Source organism: Hylobates moloch, unplaced genomic scaffold (genome assembly GCF_009828535.3).
Source record: "Hylobates moloch isolate HMO894 unplaced genomic scaffold, HMol_V3 SCAFFOLD_19, whole genome shotgun sequence".
Classification (NCBI taxonomy): Eukaryota; Metazoa; Chordata; class Mammalia; order Primates; family Hylobatidae; genus Hylobates; species Hylobates moloch.
The window spans coordinates 3,757,319-3,776,563 of NW_026652294.1; the positions used below are offsets into that span (position 1 = coordinate 3,757,319).

General features: G+C 48.9%; 1 protein-coding gene across 2 annotated transcripts in view; it reads right to left on the reverse strand.

Annotated features, from left to right (window-relative positions):
- Window positions 1-111: 111 nt before the first annotated feature.
- The window catches only part of SNAP29 (synaptosome associated protein 29), a 25,380-nt gene continuing 6,246 nt past the window's right edge, over window positions 112-19,245 (reverse strand). The window contains exons 2-5 of one of the 2 annotated variants that reach the window (XM_058431825.1): window positions 9,867-10,063; window positions 5,201-5,286; window positions 2,774-2,872; window positions 112-988 (exon numbers count right to left, since the gene is read on the reverse strand). In XM_058431825.1, coding sequence (XP_058287808.1) covers window positions 900-988; window positions 2,774-2,872; window positions 5,201-5,286; window positions 9,867-10,063 — 471 coding nt within the window. In that variant the 3' untranslated portion in view covers window positions 112-899. Of the gene's footprint in view, window positions 989-2,475; window positions 2,873-5,200; window positions 5,287-9,866; window positions 10,064-19,245 lie in introns of those variants that run through there. The other variant, XM_032139258.2, reaches the window with a different exon arrangement.

A 19,245-nucleotide genomic window follows, 5' to 3' on the forward strand; every position in this document is an offset into this window, starting at 1 on the left:
GAGCGCACGGTAAGGGACTGGCAGGCAGCTCCACCTGCAGCCCTGGTGCGGGATCCACTGGGTGAAGCCAGCTGGGCTCCTGAGTCTGGTGGAGACGTGGAGAACCTTTATGTCTAGCTCAGGGATTGTAAATACACCAATCGGCAGTCTGTATCTAGCTCAAGGTTTGTAAACACACCAGTCAGCACCCTGTGTCTAGCTCAGGGTTTGTGAATGCACCAATCGACACTCTGTATCTAGCTACTCTGGTGGGGCCTTGGAGAACCTTTGTGTCGACACTCCGTATCTAGCTAATCTAGTGGGGACCAGGAGAACCTTTGTGTCTAGCTCAGGGATTGTAAACGCACCAATCAGCACCCTGTCAAAACAGACCACTCGGCTCTATCAATCAGCAGGATGTGGGTGGAGCCAGATAAGAGAATAAAAGCAGGCTGCCCGAGCCAGCAGTGGCAACCCGCTCGGGTCCCCTTCCACACTGTGGAAGCTTTGTTCTTTCGCTCTTTGCAATAAATCTTGCTACTGCTCACTGTTTGGGTCCACACTGCTTTTATGAGCTGTAACACTCACCACAAAGGTCTGCAGCTTCACTCCTGAAGCCAGTGAGACCACGAGCCCACCAGAAGGAAGAAACTCTGAACACATCCGAACATCAGAAGGAACGAACAACTCCAGACCCGCCACCTTAAGAGCTGTAACACTCACCGCAAGGGTCCGCGGCTTCATTCTTGAAGTCAGTGAGGCCAAGAACCCACCAATTCTGGACACACTAACAGGGGCTGGGAGACTGACAGGGTGACCCAGGTCACCACGGGGGAGATTTCTGTTCAGGGAGTAGTGGTAGGAGGAGGCACCAAGTCTGAGAGACTACTTAGAATAAACTCACGGCCGGGCGCGGTGGCTCACGCTTGTAATCCCAGCACTTTGGGAGGCCGAGGCGGGCGGATCACGAGGTCAGGAGATCGAGACCACAGGTGAAACCCTGTCTCTACTAAAAAATACAAAAAATTAGCCGGGCGTAGTGGCAGGCGCCTGTAGTCCCAGCTACTCGGAGAGGCTGAGGCAGGAGAATGGCGTGAACCCGGGAGACAGAGCTTGCAGTGAGCCGAGACTGCGCCACTGCACTCCAGCCTGGGTGACAGAGTGAGACTCCGTTTCAAAAAAAAAAAAAAAAAAAAAAAAAAGAATAAACTCACAGAACTGCCCACAGGCCAACACCTACTTGAACTTCAAGTAACTGACTTTTCCACTCAAAAAATAATCACTGGCTAGGGCGCAGTGGCTCACGCCTGTAATCCCAGCACTTTGGGAGGCTGAGGCAGGCGGGTCACCTGAGGTTGGGAGTTCGAGACCAGCCTGACCAACAAGGAGAAACCTCATCTCTACTAAAAATACAAAATTAGCCGAGCATGGTGCTGCATGCCTGTAATTCCAGCTACTCGGGAGGCTGAGGCAGGAGAATCACCTGAACCCAGGAGGCGGAGGTTGCGGTGAGCTGAGATCGCACCATTGCCCTGCAGCCTGGGCAACAAAAGCGAAACTTCATCTCAAAACAAAACAAAACAAAACAAAACAAAAAATAATCACTAAGTGCTTGCCTGCTGGGCCCCAGATACAAAGTAGTGACAAAATGGAAACACTCCCATCCTGTCCTGGAATCTACAGTCTGATTGGGAAGACAGCAGGCAAACCAGCAGATACACAATCACAAACAGCCAGGGCAGCCCCCTGGAAACATAAGGGTCCTGAGAGACAGGGAGAGGAGGCCACACTAATGCAAGACTGACAGAAAGAGAAGGAGCCAGCCTGCAGAGAGTCAGGGGAGCCCATTCAGGCAGATAGGGGCCATAAGGCAGAAAGAACTCACATCAGAAATCCCACACGAGCCTGCAGGTGATGAAGGCAGAAGGGACTAGGGTAGGCAAAGAGAGCCTGGACTGCATTGTGAGTGTGTGGGGTTCCATGAGAGAGTTCTGGAAGAATATACCCCTCGCTTCTTCTTTTTTTTTTTTTAGATGGAGTTTCGCTCTTGTTGCCCAGGTTGGAGTGCAATGGTGCAATCTTGGCTCACTGCAACCTCCGCCTCCCAGGTTCAGGTGATTCTCCTGCCTCAGCCTCCTGAGTAGCTGAGATTACAGGCTCCTGCCACCACGCCCGGCTAATTTTTGTATTTTTAGTAGAGACAGGGTTTCACCATGTTGGTCAGGCTGGTCTTGAACTCCTGACCTCAGGTGATCCACCCGCCTTGGCCTCCCAAAGTGCTGGGATTACAGGCGTGAGCCACTGTGCCCGGCCCCCTGTGCACCCTTCTGTTTTGAAACATTACGCTGGAGGCTGTGTGGCCAAAGTGCCAATTGCAACACGAGCGCTAACTCTTACCATCCCAGGCACTTTCTGGCTCAGGTAACCTTCCCACTGTTCTCAGAGGTAGCCCGTTTCACAAGGAGGAAAACAGGGCTCTGAGTGGCCAGGTGGGAAGGATGGAGTGAGCGGTCATGTCCAGGCTACACTTTATGGCCTCTCAGGGACTCCTGGGTCCCTGGTGCTGTTCATGAAAGTGAGAGGTGGGGAGGGCTTGGCTGGGCTGGAAGTAGGAAATGGTGAGAAGTGGAGAGATTCCAGAGACAGTGAGGTGGTAAGATGGACCCGGCTTGGTGTGGGATGTGATGTGTGGTGAGGGAACTGAAGCTGGAGGATGCTCATGCAGGGGCTATGCTTGGCGTGAGCTGCCCGAAGGACAGTGGCTTACAGAAGCTGGTATGGCACTCAGTCTTACCTAGGTTGCTGTCGATCTTCTGGTGATAGGCTCGAAGGTGTGGGTTCTTTGGGTAAGCATCGGTACTCATGGCAGAACCAGCCCCTCTGGGGACAGGGTCTAAGTTTAGAAGGAAACACCAGGAGAGCTGTTAATTGACATTCCTTCAAATGCTGCTTCACACACCCAAAACAATTTCATCTGGAAAATGGGTGGAATGAATGAAGGGGCTGGTTCTGAGGCTATCTAGAGGGATGAGGGAGGAGCACAGCACAGGCTCATGGACCAGAAGGAGAGACGCTTCCCCGGGGTAGGAGAGGGTTCTCACTTTCCCTCAGTACTTGGGAGATCAAACACCCTCAAACTAAGGGTCACATACTCCTGGTGCACAAGCTCAGGAAAGACAGAGTCACACAAGTGACAATACACCAGTGGAACTGCAATAATGCAAAACTACACAGTCTGTGGACAAAGTATAAAAATACAAATTGTTACGTTACATAAATGGAATTATGGGTAATTTTGTTTCTTTCTGAAATTTATTTCTACACTATCTTTTCACTTGAAACAAATAAGCAAAAAAAAAAAAAAGAAATGTTAAATAATGCACATTTGCCGCAAGAAATCTTCCTTGAACTTTAGTTTCTTCTTTTTTAAAATTATCTTTCTCAGCTTGAATGAACTTCAGTTTCTAAATGCACACAGAAAACCCCTGTCATCCCAGTTTCTCTCTTTTAGGGAAACATCACTTTCTAGACTTAGCATATTTCCTCCAGTACCAACCAACTGAAACCATTCTGCAAACCGTGTCAATTTTTTCTTCAGTCTTTTAAGTTAATATATACTGCACAAAAGAAAACTCTTTAATTCCTGAAAATTGTGTCTTGGGTGCAGTGTCCTGTGCCACTTCTCCATGGTGTGATGAGGCCGGTTTTCCCAGCCCTTGCCTTTCAATTTACACTCACTTCCTCCACTTGCCTTTCCAGACTGAACTGTGCTGATGATGTTAGTCTCTCTTGCTCCTCGCTCTTCCTCCATCTGGTCTCTCCTCAGCTGCATCAACCACAACCATGGTAGGTTCCAGAGCTTCCATGGTGTATTGTTTTCTTGAAGACAGCAGAGTACGCCTTTGGTTTCTAGCACCAATTTCAATGTATCTGGCTATTGGGAAGCCTATGGAGGAGGCCCCAGGAGCCTTAAATTCCTTTCCAAATAAGGGATGTTTCTGGGCCTATCACTTGATAGAAGTGGAATGATTCGATCAACACTGTCTTGCACACCTTGTCCATGTGTCTGCTGCTCCTCCTACTTGGGCTGGAGGCTGTATTAGTCCCTCACTGATGCTGTGACAAATGACCACAAACTTGTCTTACGGTTCTGGAGGTCGGAAGTCCAACATGGGTCTCACTGGGCTGAGTTGAGGTGTCCTCAGGGTTGCACTCCTTCTGGAGCTCTTGGGAAGAATCTAATTCCTCACCTTTTGCAGTTTCTACAGTTCACCTGTGTACCTTGGCAGGTGGGCCCCTTTCTCTATCTTCAAGGCCAGCAGCATCTTCAGATATCTGACTCTGCTGCTCTCTCTCCTGCTTCTCTTTCCACTTAAAAGGGACCTTTGTGATGACACTGGATCCAACTGGACAACCCAGGATAATCTCCCCATCTTGCTGATTAGCAATTGTAACTCCATCTGCAACTGTAATTTCGCCTTTGCCATATAACCTAACACACTCACGGGGTCTGGGGATTAGGACGTGGACAGCTTTGGGGGGCCATTATTCTATTTACCAAGGGGTTTTTCTGCAGTTGGCTTTTTACCGCTGGAACAACTGAGAATGACACAGGCAGGAACCGATGATGGGTACGCTCATTTTCTTTTTTGAGACAGAGTTTCACTCTTGTTACCCAGGCTATAGTGCAGTGGCGTGATCTCAGCTCACTGCAACCTCTGCCTCCCAGGTACAAGTGATTCTCCTGTCTCAGCCTCCCAAGTAGCTTGGATTAGAGGCATGTGCCACCACATTTGGCTAATTTTTTTGTATTTAGTAGAGACAGGGTTTCACCATGTTATTAGGCTGGTCACAAACTCCTGACCTCAGGTGAGTCACCCAGCTTGGCCTCCCAAAGTGCTGGGATTACAGGCGTGTATTACTGTGCCAGGCCGGCCAGGCAGGCTCATTTTCAACGGAATGCAGGCCCTCACTTCCTTATTCTCCTCTCCATGGAGGGAGAGAGAGAGAGAGAGGAGGAGCCCCACCATAATGCACACCCCCAGCTCTGCAAGAGCGTGCTGGGTCCCTAAGGCCCTTCGGCTAGCATGGATGATGCCAGCAGCTGGGGCCCCTGCCCACCTCCCCAGAGAGGTTGCCACTGCCCCCCAAGGACCAACGCCAAACCTAGAGGTCTCCCCCCAGAATTCAAATGTGGTTGTGCACACAGGTATCCACTTACCTGTATCATCCAGCTTTCTAAGGTTTGGGTGGCTGGCCTGGTACTTTGCTTCCTGTTCTTTACTTGTACTTATGGCTTCTTTCAATCTTTGGATAAAAGTTCACAAAAAAGAAAACATTTAAAAAGGAAAAACCCCTATGACAATGTTATCAGTCTTTCCACATAGTGCCTGTGTGCTAAAAATCAAATGCCTCCTCTGTGCCAAACTCCTTCTGACCAAAGTAGGGATTTCAACAGCTTCTCCCAGGAGCACAGTTGGCCAAGCAATAAGCTTATGAAGACCCCTGCCTCAGAAGTGTGGCAGCTAAGCCAGGTATGGTGACTCATGCCTGTAATCCCAGCATTTTGGGAAACTGAGGTGGGAGAATTGCCTGAGCCCATGAGTGTGAGATCTGGGCAACATAATGAGACCTTGTCTTTACTGAAAAAAAAAAAAAAAAAAAAAAAAAAAAAAGCAGTGTAGCATTGAGTTAGGTGGCCCTCCCTCAGGGAAACCTGGATTCCTAGGACCAGGCAGATGAAAAGCACATGGAACAACCAAACGGGTACTTTAGACCACAGTTAGCAAACAATGACCTGCTGACCACATCTGGCTCACCTCTCACCTCCTGTTTTTGTATTGTTTCTCCGTTCTTTTTTTTTTTTTTTTTTTTTGAGATGGAGTCTTGCTCTGTTGCCCAGGCTGGAGTGCAGTGGTGCGATCTTGGCTCACTGCAAGCTCCGCCTCCTGGGTTCATGCCATTCTCCTGCCTCAGCCTCCCGAGTAGCTGGGACCACAGGCGCCCGCCACCACGCCTGGCTAATTTTTTGTATTTTTAGCAGAGATGGGGTTTCACTGTGTTAGCCAGGATGGTCTCGATCTCCTGACCTCGTGCTCCGCTGGCCTTGGCCTCCCAAAGTGCTGGGATTACAGGCATGACTCACCATGCCCGGCCTTTTTTTTTTTTTTTTTTTTTGAGACAGAGTCTCACTGTTACCCGGGCTGAAGTACAGTGGTGCAATCTCCACTCACTACAACCTCTGCCTCCCAGGCTTAAGGGATTCTCCTGCCTCGGCCTCTCAAGTAGCTGGGGCTACAGGCAGGCACCACCATGCCTGGCTGATTTTTGTTATCTTTAGGAGACACTGGGTTTCACCATGTTGGCAGGGCTGGTCTCACACTCCTGACCTCAAACGATCCACCCACCTCGGCCTCCCAAAGTGCTGGGATTACAGGCCTGAACCACCATGCCCAGCTTTATTTTTGTGTTTTTCTGTAGAGACGGGGTTTCGCCATGTTGCTCAGGCTGGGATCAAGTGATCCTCCTGCCTCAGTCTCCCAAATTGCTGAGATTACAGGCATGAGCCACCATGCCTGAACCTCTCCATAACTGTTGATGGCTTCACCTGCCTGTTCTTTCTGCCATCACCACCAGCTTTGTTACCTACACTGGTTTCTCCCCAGCCCCACTCTGAGTTTGAAGTAGTTATCTAATTTCCTCCCTACCACACCTTACATCTTGATCTGGGTGGTGGCCACACTAGTGTACACAGGTTCACAGTCACTGGCTCTCCACTTAAGATGCACGCATTTTACTGTACCTTAGTGATGCATTAAAAAAAATTGCTCTGCAGTTAGGTGTCGTGGCTCATGCCTGTAATCCTAGCACTTTGGGAGGCCGAGGTGGGAGGACTGCTTGAGGCCAAGAGTTCAAGACCAACCTGGCCAACACAGCAAGACCTCATCTCTTAAAAAATAAATAAATAAAATGAAAAAGAAAAGCTCCACATTACAGAATTAAAACAAAGAGAGAGGTCAGGTGTGGTGGCTCACGCTCATAATCCTAGCACTTTGGAAAGCTGAGGCGGGCGGATCATCTGAGATCAAGAGTTCAAGACTAGCCTGGCCAACATGGAGAAACCCTATCTCTCCTAAAAATACAAAAATTAGCCAGGCATGGTGGCACATGGCTGTAATCCCAGCTACTCAGGAGGCTGAGGCAAGAGAATTGCTTGAACCCGGGAGACGGAGGTTTCAGGGAGCTGAGATGGTGCCACTGCACTCCAGCCTGGGCAACAGAGTGAGACTGTCTCCAAAAAAAAAAAAAAAAAAAAAAAAAAGCAAGCCTGGCGCAGTGGCTCAGCACTCTAGGAGGCCGAGGCAGGTGGATCACCTGAGGTCAGGAGGTTGAGACCAGACTGGCCAACATGGTGAAACCCCATCTCTACTAAAAATACAAAAATTAGGCTGGGCGTGGTGGCTCACGCCTGTAATCCCAGCACTTTGGGAGGTGGAGGTGGGCGGATCATGAAGTCAGGAGATCGAGACCATCTTGGCTAACACAGTGAAACCCTGTCTCTACTAAAAATACAAAAAATTAGCCAGGCGTGGTGGCGGGCGCCTGTAGTCCCAGCTACTCGGGAGGCTGAGGCAGGAGAATGGCATGAACCCGGGAGGTGGAGCTTGCAGTGTGCCGAGATTGCGCCATTGCACTCCAGCCTGGGTGACAGAGTGAGACTCCGTCTCAAAAAAAAGAATTAGCCAGGCATGGTGTGGGCTCCTGTAATCCCAGCTACTTGGGAGGCTGAGGCAGGAGAATCGCTTTAACCTGGGAGGCAGAGATTGCAGTGAGCCGAGATCGCGCCTTTGCACTCCAGTCTGGGCAACAAGGGCGAAACTCCATCTCAAAAAAACAAATAAATAAAATAAAAAAATAAATAAATAGAGCGAGAGATAGAGAGATGGTTATGGAACCTGAGTTATCACATAATATCAAGCATTTTTTCTGGGTTAAATGGAAGAAAAAGGCTATCAAACCAAAAGAAGAATATGGTTAAAACTATGAAAATACTGAATAAGGGGAAAAATGAAATTTTCTGTTTTTGTGTTGTGGTAGATATAGATTGTCTGTAATATGGCCGTGTTGTTTTTGTAATAAAAACAGACACAGTGATGTGAAATACAAACAATTGTAATCTACTTTAGCAGAAACTCCATTCCTTTATCCTTGAACATGTAACACTGAAGTCTACCAAAATCTCATGAATTTTTTTTTTTTTTTTTGAGACAGAGTCTTGCTCTGTTGCCCAGGCTGGAGTGCAGTGGCGCGATCTCAGCTCACTGCAAGCTCCGCCTCCTGGGTTCATGCCATTCTCCTGCCTCAGCCTCCCGAGTAGCTGGGACTACGGGCAGCCACCACCACGCCTGGCTAATTTTTTGTATTTTTAGTAGAGATGGGGTTTCACCATGTTAGCCAGGATGGTCTCGATTTCCTTACTTGGTGATCCGCCCGCCTTGGCCTCCCAAAGTGCTGGGATTATAGGCGTGAGCCACCGTGCCTGGCCCCCAGTCTCATGTATGATTTTATATTTCAAGCCAAAACCTGAGGAAAGCAACTTCTAACTTTATTTTTTTTATTTTAATTTTTTTTTTTTTTTGAGACGGAGTCTCACTCTGTCGCCCAGGCTGGAGTGCAGTGGCGCAATCTCGGCTCACTGCAAGCTCCGCCTCCCGGGTTCACACCATTCTCCTGCCTCAGCCTCTCCGAGTAGCTGGGACTACAGGCGCCCGCCACCACGCCCGGCTAATTTTTTTTTGTATTTTTAGTAGAGACGGGGTTTCACCGTGGTCTCGATCTCCCAACCTCGTGATCCGCCCGCCTCGGCCTCCCAAAGTGCTGGGATTACAAGCGTGAGCCACCGCGCCCGGCGATTTTAATTATTTAACTTTAAATTTTTTTTAGAGACAGGGAGACTGTCACTGATGCTGTAGCACAGTGGCACCATCATAGCTTAACTCTAGTCTCTAACACCTGGGCTAAAGCAATCCTTCCACCTGTCTCCCCTGTAGCTAGGAGTATAGGCACGTGCCATCATGTCTGGCTAATTTTTTTTTTTTTTTTTTTTTAGTTTTTATAGAGACGGGTCTTTGCTATGTTGTCTAGGCTGGTCTCAAACAATCCTCCTACCTTAGCCTCTGAAAGCATGAGATTTTACAGATAACTCACTGAGCCCAGCCTTGTAATTTTCAAGTGAAAATCAATGGGCGAATTGGATTAGATGTGACAAATTTAGACATAAAGACTTTTTTTTTTTTCTTGAGACAGGGCCTCCCTCTGTAGCCCAGGTTGGAGTGCACCATTACAGCTCACTGCAGCCTTGACCTCCAGGCCTCAAGAGATCCTCTTACCTCAGCCTCCTGAGGAGCTGGGACTACAGGTGTGCACCACAATGCTTGGGTAATTTTTGTAAAGACTGGGGTCCCACTATGTTGCCCAGGCTAGTCTCGAACTCCTGGGCTTAAGTGATCTACCCACCTTGGCATCCCAAAGTGTTGGGATTACAGGTGTGAGCCACTGCACCCAGCCCTAAAGATTTTTTAAAGCAAAAATTATGTGAAGTGAGTTACATTTGTACAGATTACGCTGAGGTGAACACCCTCTCTTTCAGAGTAGTGGGGTCACAATTATTGGAGAAGCAATTGACAGACTAGATGTCAATCAAGTGAACATGGGAACAGGGAAGAACGGTTCCTGGTTTCACAATGTTTGAGGACAAATATCCCCTGATGAGTAACTTAAAGGGTTGTTGGATCCCTTCATGGCACTGACGTGGACTGAAAGTCTTGGTCATTTGCACTAATCCCCACTTCTACTCCTTTATACCCAGATGGTAGAAACGCACTCACCTGCTGTTGGGCTGGGAGGCGAGGGTGCCATTCTGTTCAGCTGGGGTCTCTACTGGTTTGGATTTGAAGTAATTGACGAGCCCCCCAAACACACTCTTAATGCTATTGATGTGTTTCTGGCTGGTCTTCAAATCTTGGTCCATCTTGTCCACCATCTTCTCTGTGCGCTCCAGGACTCCTCGCTGACGGGCGAGCTCCTGGGGAAACCGAGAGGCGGTGGCATTATAGCTTTCTGTGACTCTCCCCAAGGGCAGTCAAGGACCACATGGAGCAGCCACTTCATAAACTCTCAGTGGGCACATCTGGAGACGGGTACTATCATCTGTGAGGGGGACACTACCCTTTCCAACAACACGTTCCTTTGCCTCTCCCTCCCTGCCCTACCTCTGCTTGCTTTCCTCATTTGTTCATGAGACCCTTTTCCTGAGAGGCTAGCTCATGGTATCATGTTAAGATGGATGGCAGAGGCCTGGCACAGTGGCTCATGCCCATAATCTCAGCATTTTGGGAGGCTGAGGCGGGCAGATCATGAGGTCAGGAGTTCAAGACCAGCCTGGCCAACATGGTGAAACCCCCTCTCTACTAAAAATACAAAAAGTAGCCAGGTGTGGTGGCAGGCGCCTGTAATCCCAGCTACTCAGGAGGCTGAGGCAGGAGAATCGCTTCAACCCGGGAGTCGGAGGTTGCAGTGAGCCAAGATCGTGCCAATGCACTCCAGCCTGGGCGACAGAGCAAGACTCCGTCTCGGTTGGGGGTGGGGGGAGATGGATGGCAATGTGTCTGTGAGGTTCAGAGTCCAGGGCCTGAACTGGAAGCAAATTCTCTCTAGCCCTCCAACTCTGGGAACCCTCACAGGCTTGGGCCTGGCACTGCCCCCTGGACTTTGGTTCTTATATTCTTCCTTTAGGAAGTTCTCACTTAAGGAGTTCCCACTGGGCCACCTGAGCCTCCTGGCCATGGTCAAATCCTCAAATTCTATTTCAGGGACCAGTGTCCCCTCTGGGCCCTATTAGTGTCTGACTCTAGCCCATCCACAATTCCAGCTTTAAAACCTGTTAACAGGGGTGACCCTGTCCCAGGGCCTTTGCACACACCACTTGTCTCCGCCTGTAATGTTTTCCATCCAGATATTTATATGGCTCAGCCTCTCATCCCTCATCAAATTAGGGTCTCCTTTCAAAGGCCACTCTCTCAGAGAGGCCTTCCCAGACATCTTCCCTAAAGGAGAATTCCTCCTTCCAACACTACCCCTCTTCTCCACCTCCTTTTCTGTTTTGAGATGGAGTCTCGCTCTGTCGCCCAGGCTGGAGTGCAGTGGCGCGGTATTAGCTCACTGCAACCTCTGCCTCCTGTGTTCAAGCGATTATCCTGCCTCAGTCTCCTGAGTAGCTGGGATTCCAGGCACCTGCCACCATGCCTGGCTAGTTTTTTGTATTTTTGGTAGAGACGGGGTTTCACCATGTTGGCCCGGCTGGTCTCGAACCACCCGCCTCGGCCTCCCAAAGTGCTGTGATTACAGGCATGAGCCACCGCTCACAGCATATGAGCTCCACGAGGCAGGGACTTGCTCTGTTCACTGCTGAGTCTCTGCAAATCTGCCCAATGGAGACGCGAGTGATGCTCTGTGGCCACAGTGGCAGCCTGATGGTCCCTCTAGAGCTGATGGTTCTGGTTGTGGATATACATTTACAACATCAACACTACCACTTTCCTTTATTTATGACAAACTTGCTTCAGTCCCTAGTTCAGAACTGATCTACAGCTGCGGCCCATCTGTGAGCTGCCTTTCCAGCCAGAAGGCTCTCGAGCTTCATTTTTCCTGCTCTGTCAGGCAGCCTCTGCCCTCAGGTGCCTTCCTCTGAATCTGCTATCCACCCATCACCCTGTGGCTTAGCAATTACACTAACTATGCAAATGTTTTTTAGATATATTCTCTCTTGATGCCCAAAAACAAAGTCAAAAAAATTTTAAACATCCTGGAAATCTGAAGAGCAAAATGCAACTATAAATAAATGGTTGTGGCTTCCTTAAAGTCCTTAAGGAATCAATGTGTAACCTGAGTCCTTGTTTAATGGGTGAAATTTAAAAACATAATGTATAGGCAAAAAGCTAAAACACTGGTTGGTTGAATTTACTATTAAACTTTGTTTAACCCTTGCTGGAAATAAACTTAGAACTGCTGAATTTTACAGCTTTCAACGTTTATGTTTTTCACTAGTTCACAATACATGTCTGAACAAACCATCAGCCTTTTTTAAGTAAAAAGAAAAACATTCTCTGGATAGTGTCACTCAATATGTCAAGCAAATCTTGCAAGGGCTAGTTTTCAAAAGAAAAAAGAGCTGCTAATGTATCTGGTGTTTCTGCTTCTTCCATCACCTCAAGTTATCATCTTCATGTCCACACTGCGCTCTTTTCTGGAATAAGGCAGAGCCATACGTTACAATTAAGAGATTTTCTCCAGCATCTACATGTTTCTCTGACAGTCCAGTTCCAGCTAGCTTTGCAGGCTGCAGAAGCAGCTTTCCAGCAGCTGGAAACACACTCAGAGCAGCCAGGTTGGGGACTGGGGAATGAAGAGGTGGCCAAGACTCTGCTGTTACATTAGGAAGGGGGGTCCTCAGCTTCCCTGATGGTGAGCTCCTCCCATCAGGGCCAACCCATGACCACTCACCCTCCCACCCTAACCTCTTCATCTCAATTTGGAGAGCTACCTTCCCCAGTAGGGACTTATTTTCTCCTATTCACAAGTGACACATTCTCTCAAACTCCCAGAGTCTGTGCTACTGTTAAGGAAACCAGATGGCTGATTTAGATGTTTAGATAGAAGCACAGAGAAGTCTGTGAGGGTGGCTTATCTTGCATGTGAGGCTGAAAGGCCAGGTGAGTGATTGCTGCTCTGGCCTCTGGAAGTTTCTGTTTGCTGGAAGCTAGTGTTCACCAGAGGTCATGAGGCCAGCAAGGGAGGAGTTGTTTCTTCTGCTAAAATCCACCCCCAGAAGGCAGAGGAAATGACCCTACTTAATGTGCTTGTGACCTAGTTCCAACTAACAAGGAAGAAGGGTTTGACAGAGCAAACACCAAAATACCAGGAAAGAGAACACTGACAGTCTGTAAGGACAGGCCGGGCAGACACCTGTGCCCCAGCCATCATCAAGATAGGCCTCAACCGCTCCAGGTACCGAGGCAGGTCCACACCCCCCTCCACAGAGCCACGGCCCATCTTCTCCAACTTCCCCTGGGAGAATGAGGTCCCTGAAGGGACTTGAGTGGCTGCGAGGGGAGTGAGCTCTGCAGGTGCCCTCAGCGTAAAGGACACACATGCAAAGTGCTTCCTTGTTTCAGTGATTACTAAGCATTACAGGTGATGCCCTTCTTACTCCCTTGAACCCCAACAAGAGTTCTCTCTTTGTCCACGAAACAATCCCAAGTCTCTGTCCTGATGGTGTTTACAGTCTGACAGAGACCAAGATGAGTGAGGTTCAATCTGTTTTTCATTTGTTGACAACATTGCAATGCTGGGAATCCAAGGAAGGCAGATTAGTCCTTGCTTCACTGAGCTTAGTCTTGTGTGGGAGGCAGAAACTAAAGCTACACACAGAGTCACCTCTCCCTGCAGACTCTCTGTTTAGCTTAAGGTGGGGGTCAGAGAGGCTCCCTGTTGAGGCTGGAGGAGAGACTGTGAGAAGTTAGGCAGTCAGAAAGTTGGGGGTCCTGTCCATTTGGACTTAGTTTTCCTAAAAACAAATCACAACAAAGAGTTGGGGTGGGGCAAGGGCACCAGGCAAAGGGTGCAGCTCGTGCAGGGGCAGAGGAACCGTGTGGGGAGTGAGCGGGGCTACCCACAGGACTCGGCAGGGAACACCCACAGGATGCCGCTAAGGCCTTCAAAGGGCAGCAGTGACCAACAGATCCCAACTGCAACTCGCAGCCAACACATAACATCAGGTGGGCTTCCGTGACCGAGTCCTCCCCAAGTCCCTGACGGAAGGGCATCAATACTGTGTTTCTCATACTGAGCTCGTAAACTCAGGATCTGATAAGAGAGGTTCATCATAAGTAGATGGAGGCCAATCTGGAGTCAGTGAGCTGAATCTAGAAATCTGAAATTTATCTTTGTTGTCTCTCCCTTCCCAAGGGAGTGTGCACAGGCACAAGCCTTGGCAGGGATACGTGAGCACCCATGGCAGATGCTCAAACCCGGGGCTCTGACTGTGGCAGCTGGAGTATGGGGGTGGATTCAGAGACAAATCGGGTCTTAGGGTGCAGGAAAAACCACCAAGGGCAAAGGCGGTAGTGCTGGTGCCCCTCACTGTCTGTGTGCAGGCCAACCTGGGGCTAAGTAAAAGGCTAGCTCAGCAGCTCTGGGTTGTCCATACACTCCACATTCCAAAGAGAGGTGTGGCCCTAGCCTGGTTCCTTGTTTTTGGAATATCCTGCCTGATAAGAGTGTCCTTAAGTGAGCCTAAGCTTAGGCCAGGTCAGATAGACTATGCTAACAATGTGATATATGATGGTGGCCTTGGGGTACACGTTATCAGCTTGACCTCTGGTGGGGTTGGAGACTATACTCAGTCATGCCTATGTGACAGACCCCCCAAAAAACTCTGGACACCCAGGCTTAAGTGAGGGTCCTTGGATGACAATATTGTGTGTTGTCACACACTGCTTGGAAAAGTGTTGTCCACATGACTCCATGGGGAGAGGACAACTGGAAGCTTGTACCTGGTTTCCCCTGGATGCTGCCCTATGCACTTTTTTCATTTGATGGTTTTATTGGCATCCTTTCATTGCAAGAAACCATCACCATAAGTGTAACAGTTTTGTGCATCCTTCCAGTGAATCACTGAAGTTGAGGGTGGTCTTGGGAACCCCCAAACACCTCCCTACAACACTTCCCACTCTGAGAACACCTCAGAGGCAAAAAGCTGTATAGCAGATGGCCGCTCGGCTTGTCAGAGCATGTTTCCTGGTCAGCAAAGCAAGGTTCCTTGGGACAGTGTGGCAGCTGTGAGTGGATGTGCCCAGGAAGGAGAAGCCAGATGCTCGAACAATCAGCCCATCCTCAGAAGGCATCCTGTTACAGCCAACAAGCCAGCAAGTTGGCTTGGGATCAATGGTCTAATTCTTTTTTTTTTTTTGAGACAGGGTCTCACTTTGTCACCCAGGCTGGGATACAGTGGCATGATCTCAGCTCACTGCAGCCATGACCTCCCTAGTTCAAGAGATCCTCCTACCTCAGCCTTCTGAGTAGCTGGAACTACAGGTGTACACCACCATGCCCAGCTAATTTTTGTATTTTTTGTAGAGCCAGGGTTTTACCACATTCCCCAGGCTGATCTTGAACTCCTGGGTTCAAGGGATCCACCTGCCTCAGCCTCCCCAAGTGCTAGGATTACAGGTGTGAGCCACCACACCTGGCCATCAATGGTCAAATTCAATTGATAGTTTACCAAAAATCAAAAATAAATCCCGAACAGACCTAGTGGTGAGTATGTGGTACAATTCCATTTCTCCACCAGACTCCCTCCCACCTGCTAGACACAGCCTGACATGCATTGGGATGCATTTTTCTGGTCACAGGACAGGCATTGCAACCAAGGCACACAGCTCAATGCATTCTTTCCACCCAACTCTCTCCTCCTTTTTCAGGCAATCTTCTGTTCCCTCCCTCGTTCCTTTCCTTCCCCAGGTCACTTATTCATTTGGCAACTATTTCGGGAGCGCCAGTGACACTTAAGGACATTGTGCTGAGAAGCGTGGGGGTAGAAAGTTGAGCGAGAGATAGGTAAGAGACTGCTCCTCTTCCACTGCTGACATTTACAAATTTGAGGAATTACTTAATCTAGCAGCTGCTTGTCCCCATCCATCAACTTTTGCTAAGAACTCTGGCTGCATCAGCATCACCACAGGCTGCCTCAGAGGGGTGACTCTGGTCTGTACGGCCCCTCATTTGGAGTGGGCTGCTCCAAGACCAGAATCCCTGAGAATGAAGATATCACCTTTTGGCAATGTATCTACTCTAAGCTCCGGGGACACCTTGATGGAATCTGCTCCTGGGCTAGGAGGGGTGTCCTCCTCTCTCCCACCTCTGAACTGAATGCCCAGTGTGCGTGACTGTTGTGTGCCGGAAAGACACAGAGATGGGTGGGCCCCTGCACGAGACGGTGTGGAGGATGTGCTGGCGGTGGCTGCTGAGTGCATCACGTTTGAACTCTCAAACTCTGTCCCTTTCCATTGATGTTACTGTGCCAGCCGTTCCAACCCTGGTCTAATGTTTGTTGCTGGACTCCCCTGAACTGACATCTTGGTCCCCAGAAAAGCTCAGTGGAGTAAGTTCAGCTACAAGAGGGGAAGCACAGTGTCCTGGGCAGGTGAGTCTCCTCCATTGGAGTGATGAAAGGGTGTACAAAAACCATATCCAAGTAGGATGCAAATAGACTCACCAAAAGGTGTAAACAACCTCAATGCTCATCATTAGGGGACAGGCTGCATAAATAGAAGTCATTTGTTCAATGGAATACAACACAGCCAAAAAGAAAGCCCAGCTCATTACATATTAGTGTGGAACAACCTCCATTCTATTAAGCACATGCAGACCAGAATGTATAGAATACTTCACTTAAAAAAAACAAACAAACCCATCTTTATCCACAGCATTATCTCCCCAAAACACTGAAGGAGGGCAAGTGGCTGGCTGCCTTAGGGGCAGAGGGAGGATAGGGAGGGAAGTGGGAGAGGACTACACCCTTTTGTATGTTTTGAAATTTTGAACCATGTGATTGGAATATCTCTTCATAAAAATTAAACCTTAGGAGAAAAAAAAGAAGAAATCATGCTTACTAAACAGGGAAATAGATGAGTGGCTTACAAGTCTCCCTGTAGTTCTACAAAGCGCCTACCAGGTCAGCCTGGGGAAACCTGCCCTGCTCCCACTACTTCTCCTCTGTTCTTTTGTGGTCATAGCCTGTGGCCTGAGCCTTTGTGAGAAACAAACCTTGCCAGGTTTCACAGTAGGAGAAGGCAGCTCTCTTTGCTAGAGGTGACTTAACTACGCCATTTTCCTGCCAAGCTGGGACTGAATTATGATCTTCCCAACCTGATATAATTTGTAAAGTCCTCATCTTTGACATAAATCTGTCATGTGTTGGCATGTTTCACAGTGCTGGGTAACCAGGAGGCACCTAAGTTGGGTGGTTAGCAGGGTACACTGGAATTTGCTGGAAGCCACACTGTGCACTGAGGGTTGGAAGAGCTCATACTCCCCTGTTCGCATCCCAACACCAAAGGGAATGAAAGAGTGATTAGAGCGATTCAAAGACAGCTTGGAGGCCTGTAATCCAGCACTGGGAGGCCAAGGTGTGCAGATGATTTGAGCTCAGGAATTCGAGACTAGCCTGGGCAACATGGCGAAACCCCCTCTCCACCAAAAATACCAAAAATTAGTCGAGTGTGGTGGCGTGCACCTGTGGTCTCAGCTACTTGGGAGGCTGAGGCAGGAGGATCACTTGAACCTGGAGGCAGAGGCTGCAGTGAGCCAAGATTGCACCATGGCATTCTAGCCTGGTTGACAGAGTGAGACCCCCATCTCAAAAAACCTCCCCCAAAAGACAAAAACAAAGACAGCTTGGAGAACACTGGGTGGGGTGGGGATGTAGGTCATCCCTGACTCCCAGGGCTTCTCATAATTGAGAACTGACCCAATCCTAGAAAATTCCAACGTGTTGTCTCACTGACAAGAGCACCTGTCACCTGCCCAGTCATGACCACACTGTACTTCTCACAGCGATGCCTGGCCTGGCCAAGCCTGATATGCCTGAAGTGCCACTCTGCCTTTGCTCTCACAGTCCCCACTGCATAGAAAGACCTTTGGGGGCAGCACGAGGCATGTCATCACAATCTATATCAAACTCACACTTATTATGTTTTTGCCTCTCCTGAGTTATGAGACCAGAACTTTCCCTATGACCTCCAAGGGCTCCTAAGCTACCTCCTCCATCCCCTGTCCTCTAACACACCCACACACCCAGTCTATCATGTCCCTCCTCTGGACCCAGGAGCTCTGTTGCTGGGCCAGTGCATTTGCATATTCGCCTGTCTTCCCTAAGAACATCCCTCATTCTCACTCCTCTTGTGTAAACCTCAGCCTTAAAAGCTACATTCAAGCTTATCCTCTGCCACAATGCCCTACTTTGAATCATTCTGATTCCCTACTTCATTTGTTCTCAGTTTACAAAGATGTCTCCCTAAATAGTTGTTAGTTGACTTCCTTGGGCTTGAGATCCTCAATCATGTGACCCATTCACCAGGGCCCTAAAACCTCAGGCAATCCTCTCAAATCTAAGTCAAGACTTCCCATTTAGAATGGAACATAGGAATCCAGTAGGTATGAGATGTAAAAACTACAAGCAAAACCTCCTCAACAAGGTTAGGACCAGGCGCAGTGGCTCACATCTGTAATCCCAGCACTTTGGGAGGCTGAGGCGGGCAGATCACCTAAGGTCAGGAGTTTGAGACCAGTCTGGCCAACATGGTGAAACCTGTCTCTACTACAAATACAAAAATCAGAGGCCAGGTGTGGTGGCTCACACCTGTAATCCCAACACTTTGGGAGGCCAAGGCAGGTGGATCATGAGGTCAGGAGTTCAAGACCAGCCTGGCCAACACAGTGAAACCCTGTCTCTACTAAAAATACAAAAATTAGCTGGGCATGGCGGCAGGTGCCTGTAAGCCCAGCTACTCAGGAGGTTGAGGCAGGAGAATCTCTTGACTTGGGAGGCGGAGGTAGCAGTGAGCTGAGATCGTGCCACTGCACTCTAGCCTGGGAGACAGAGCAAGACTCCGTCTCAAAAACAAAAAACACCAAAAAAACAAAAACAAAAACAAAAACAAAAATTAACCAGGTGTGGTAGCAAGTGCCTGTAATCCCAGCTACTCGGGAGGTTGAGGCAGGAGAATCACTTGAACTGGGGAGGTGGAGGTTGCAGTAAGCTGAGCTCATGCCATTGCACTCCAGCCTGGGTGACAGAGTGAGACTTCGTCTCAAACAAAACAAAACAAAACAAAAATAAAAAACCAACAGTTAAACACAGGGAGGTGGGCCAGGCGCAGTGGCTCACACCTATAATCCCAGAACTTTAGGAGGCCGAGGCGGTGGATCACGAGGTCAAGAGATCGAGACCATCCTGGCCAACATGGCAAAGCTCCATCTCTATTAATACCAAAATTAGTTGGGTGTCGTAGCGCACGCCTGTAGTCCCAGCTACTCAGGAGGCTGAGGCAGGAGAATCACTTGAACCCAGGAGGCGGAGGCTGTAGTGAGCCAAGTTGGTACCACTGCACTCCAGTCTGGTGACAGAGTGAGAATCCATCTCAAAAA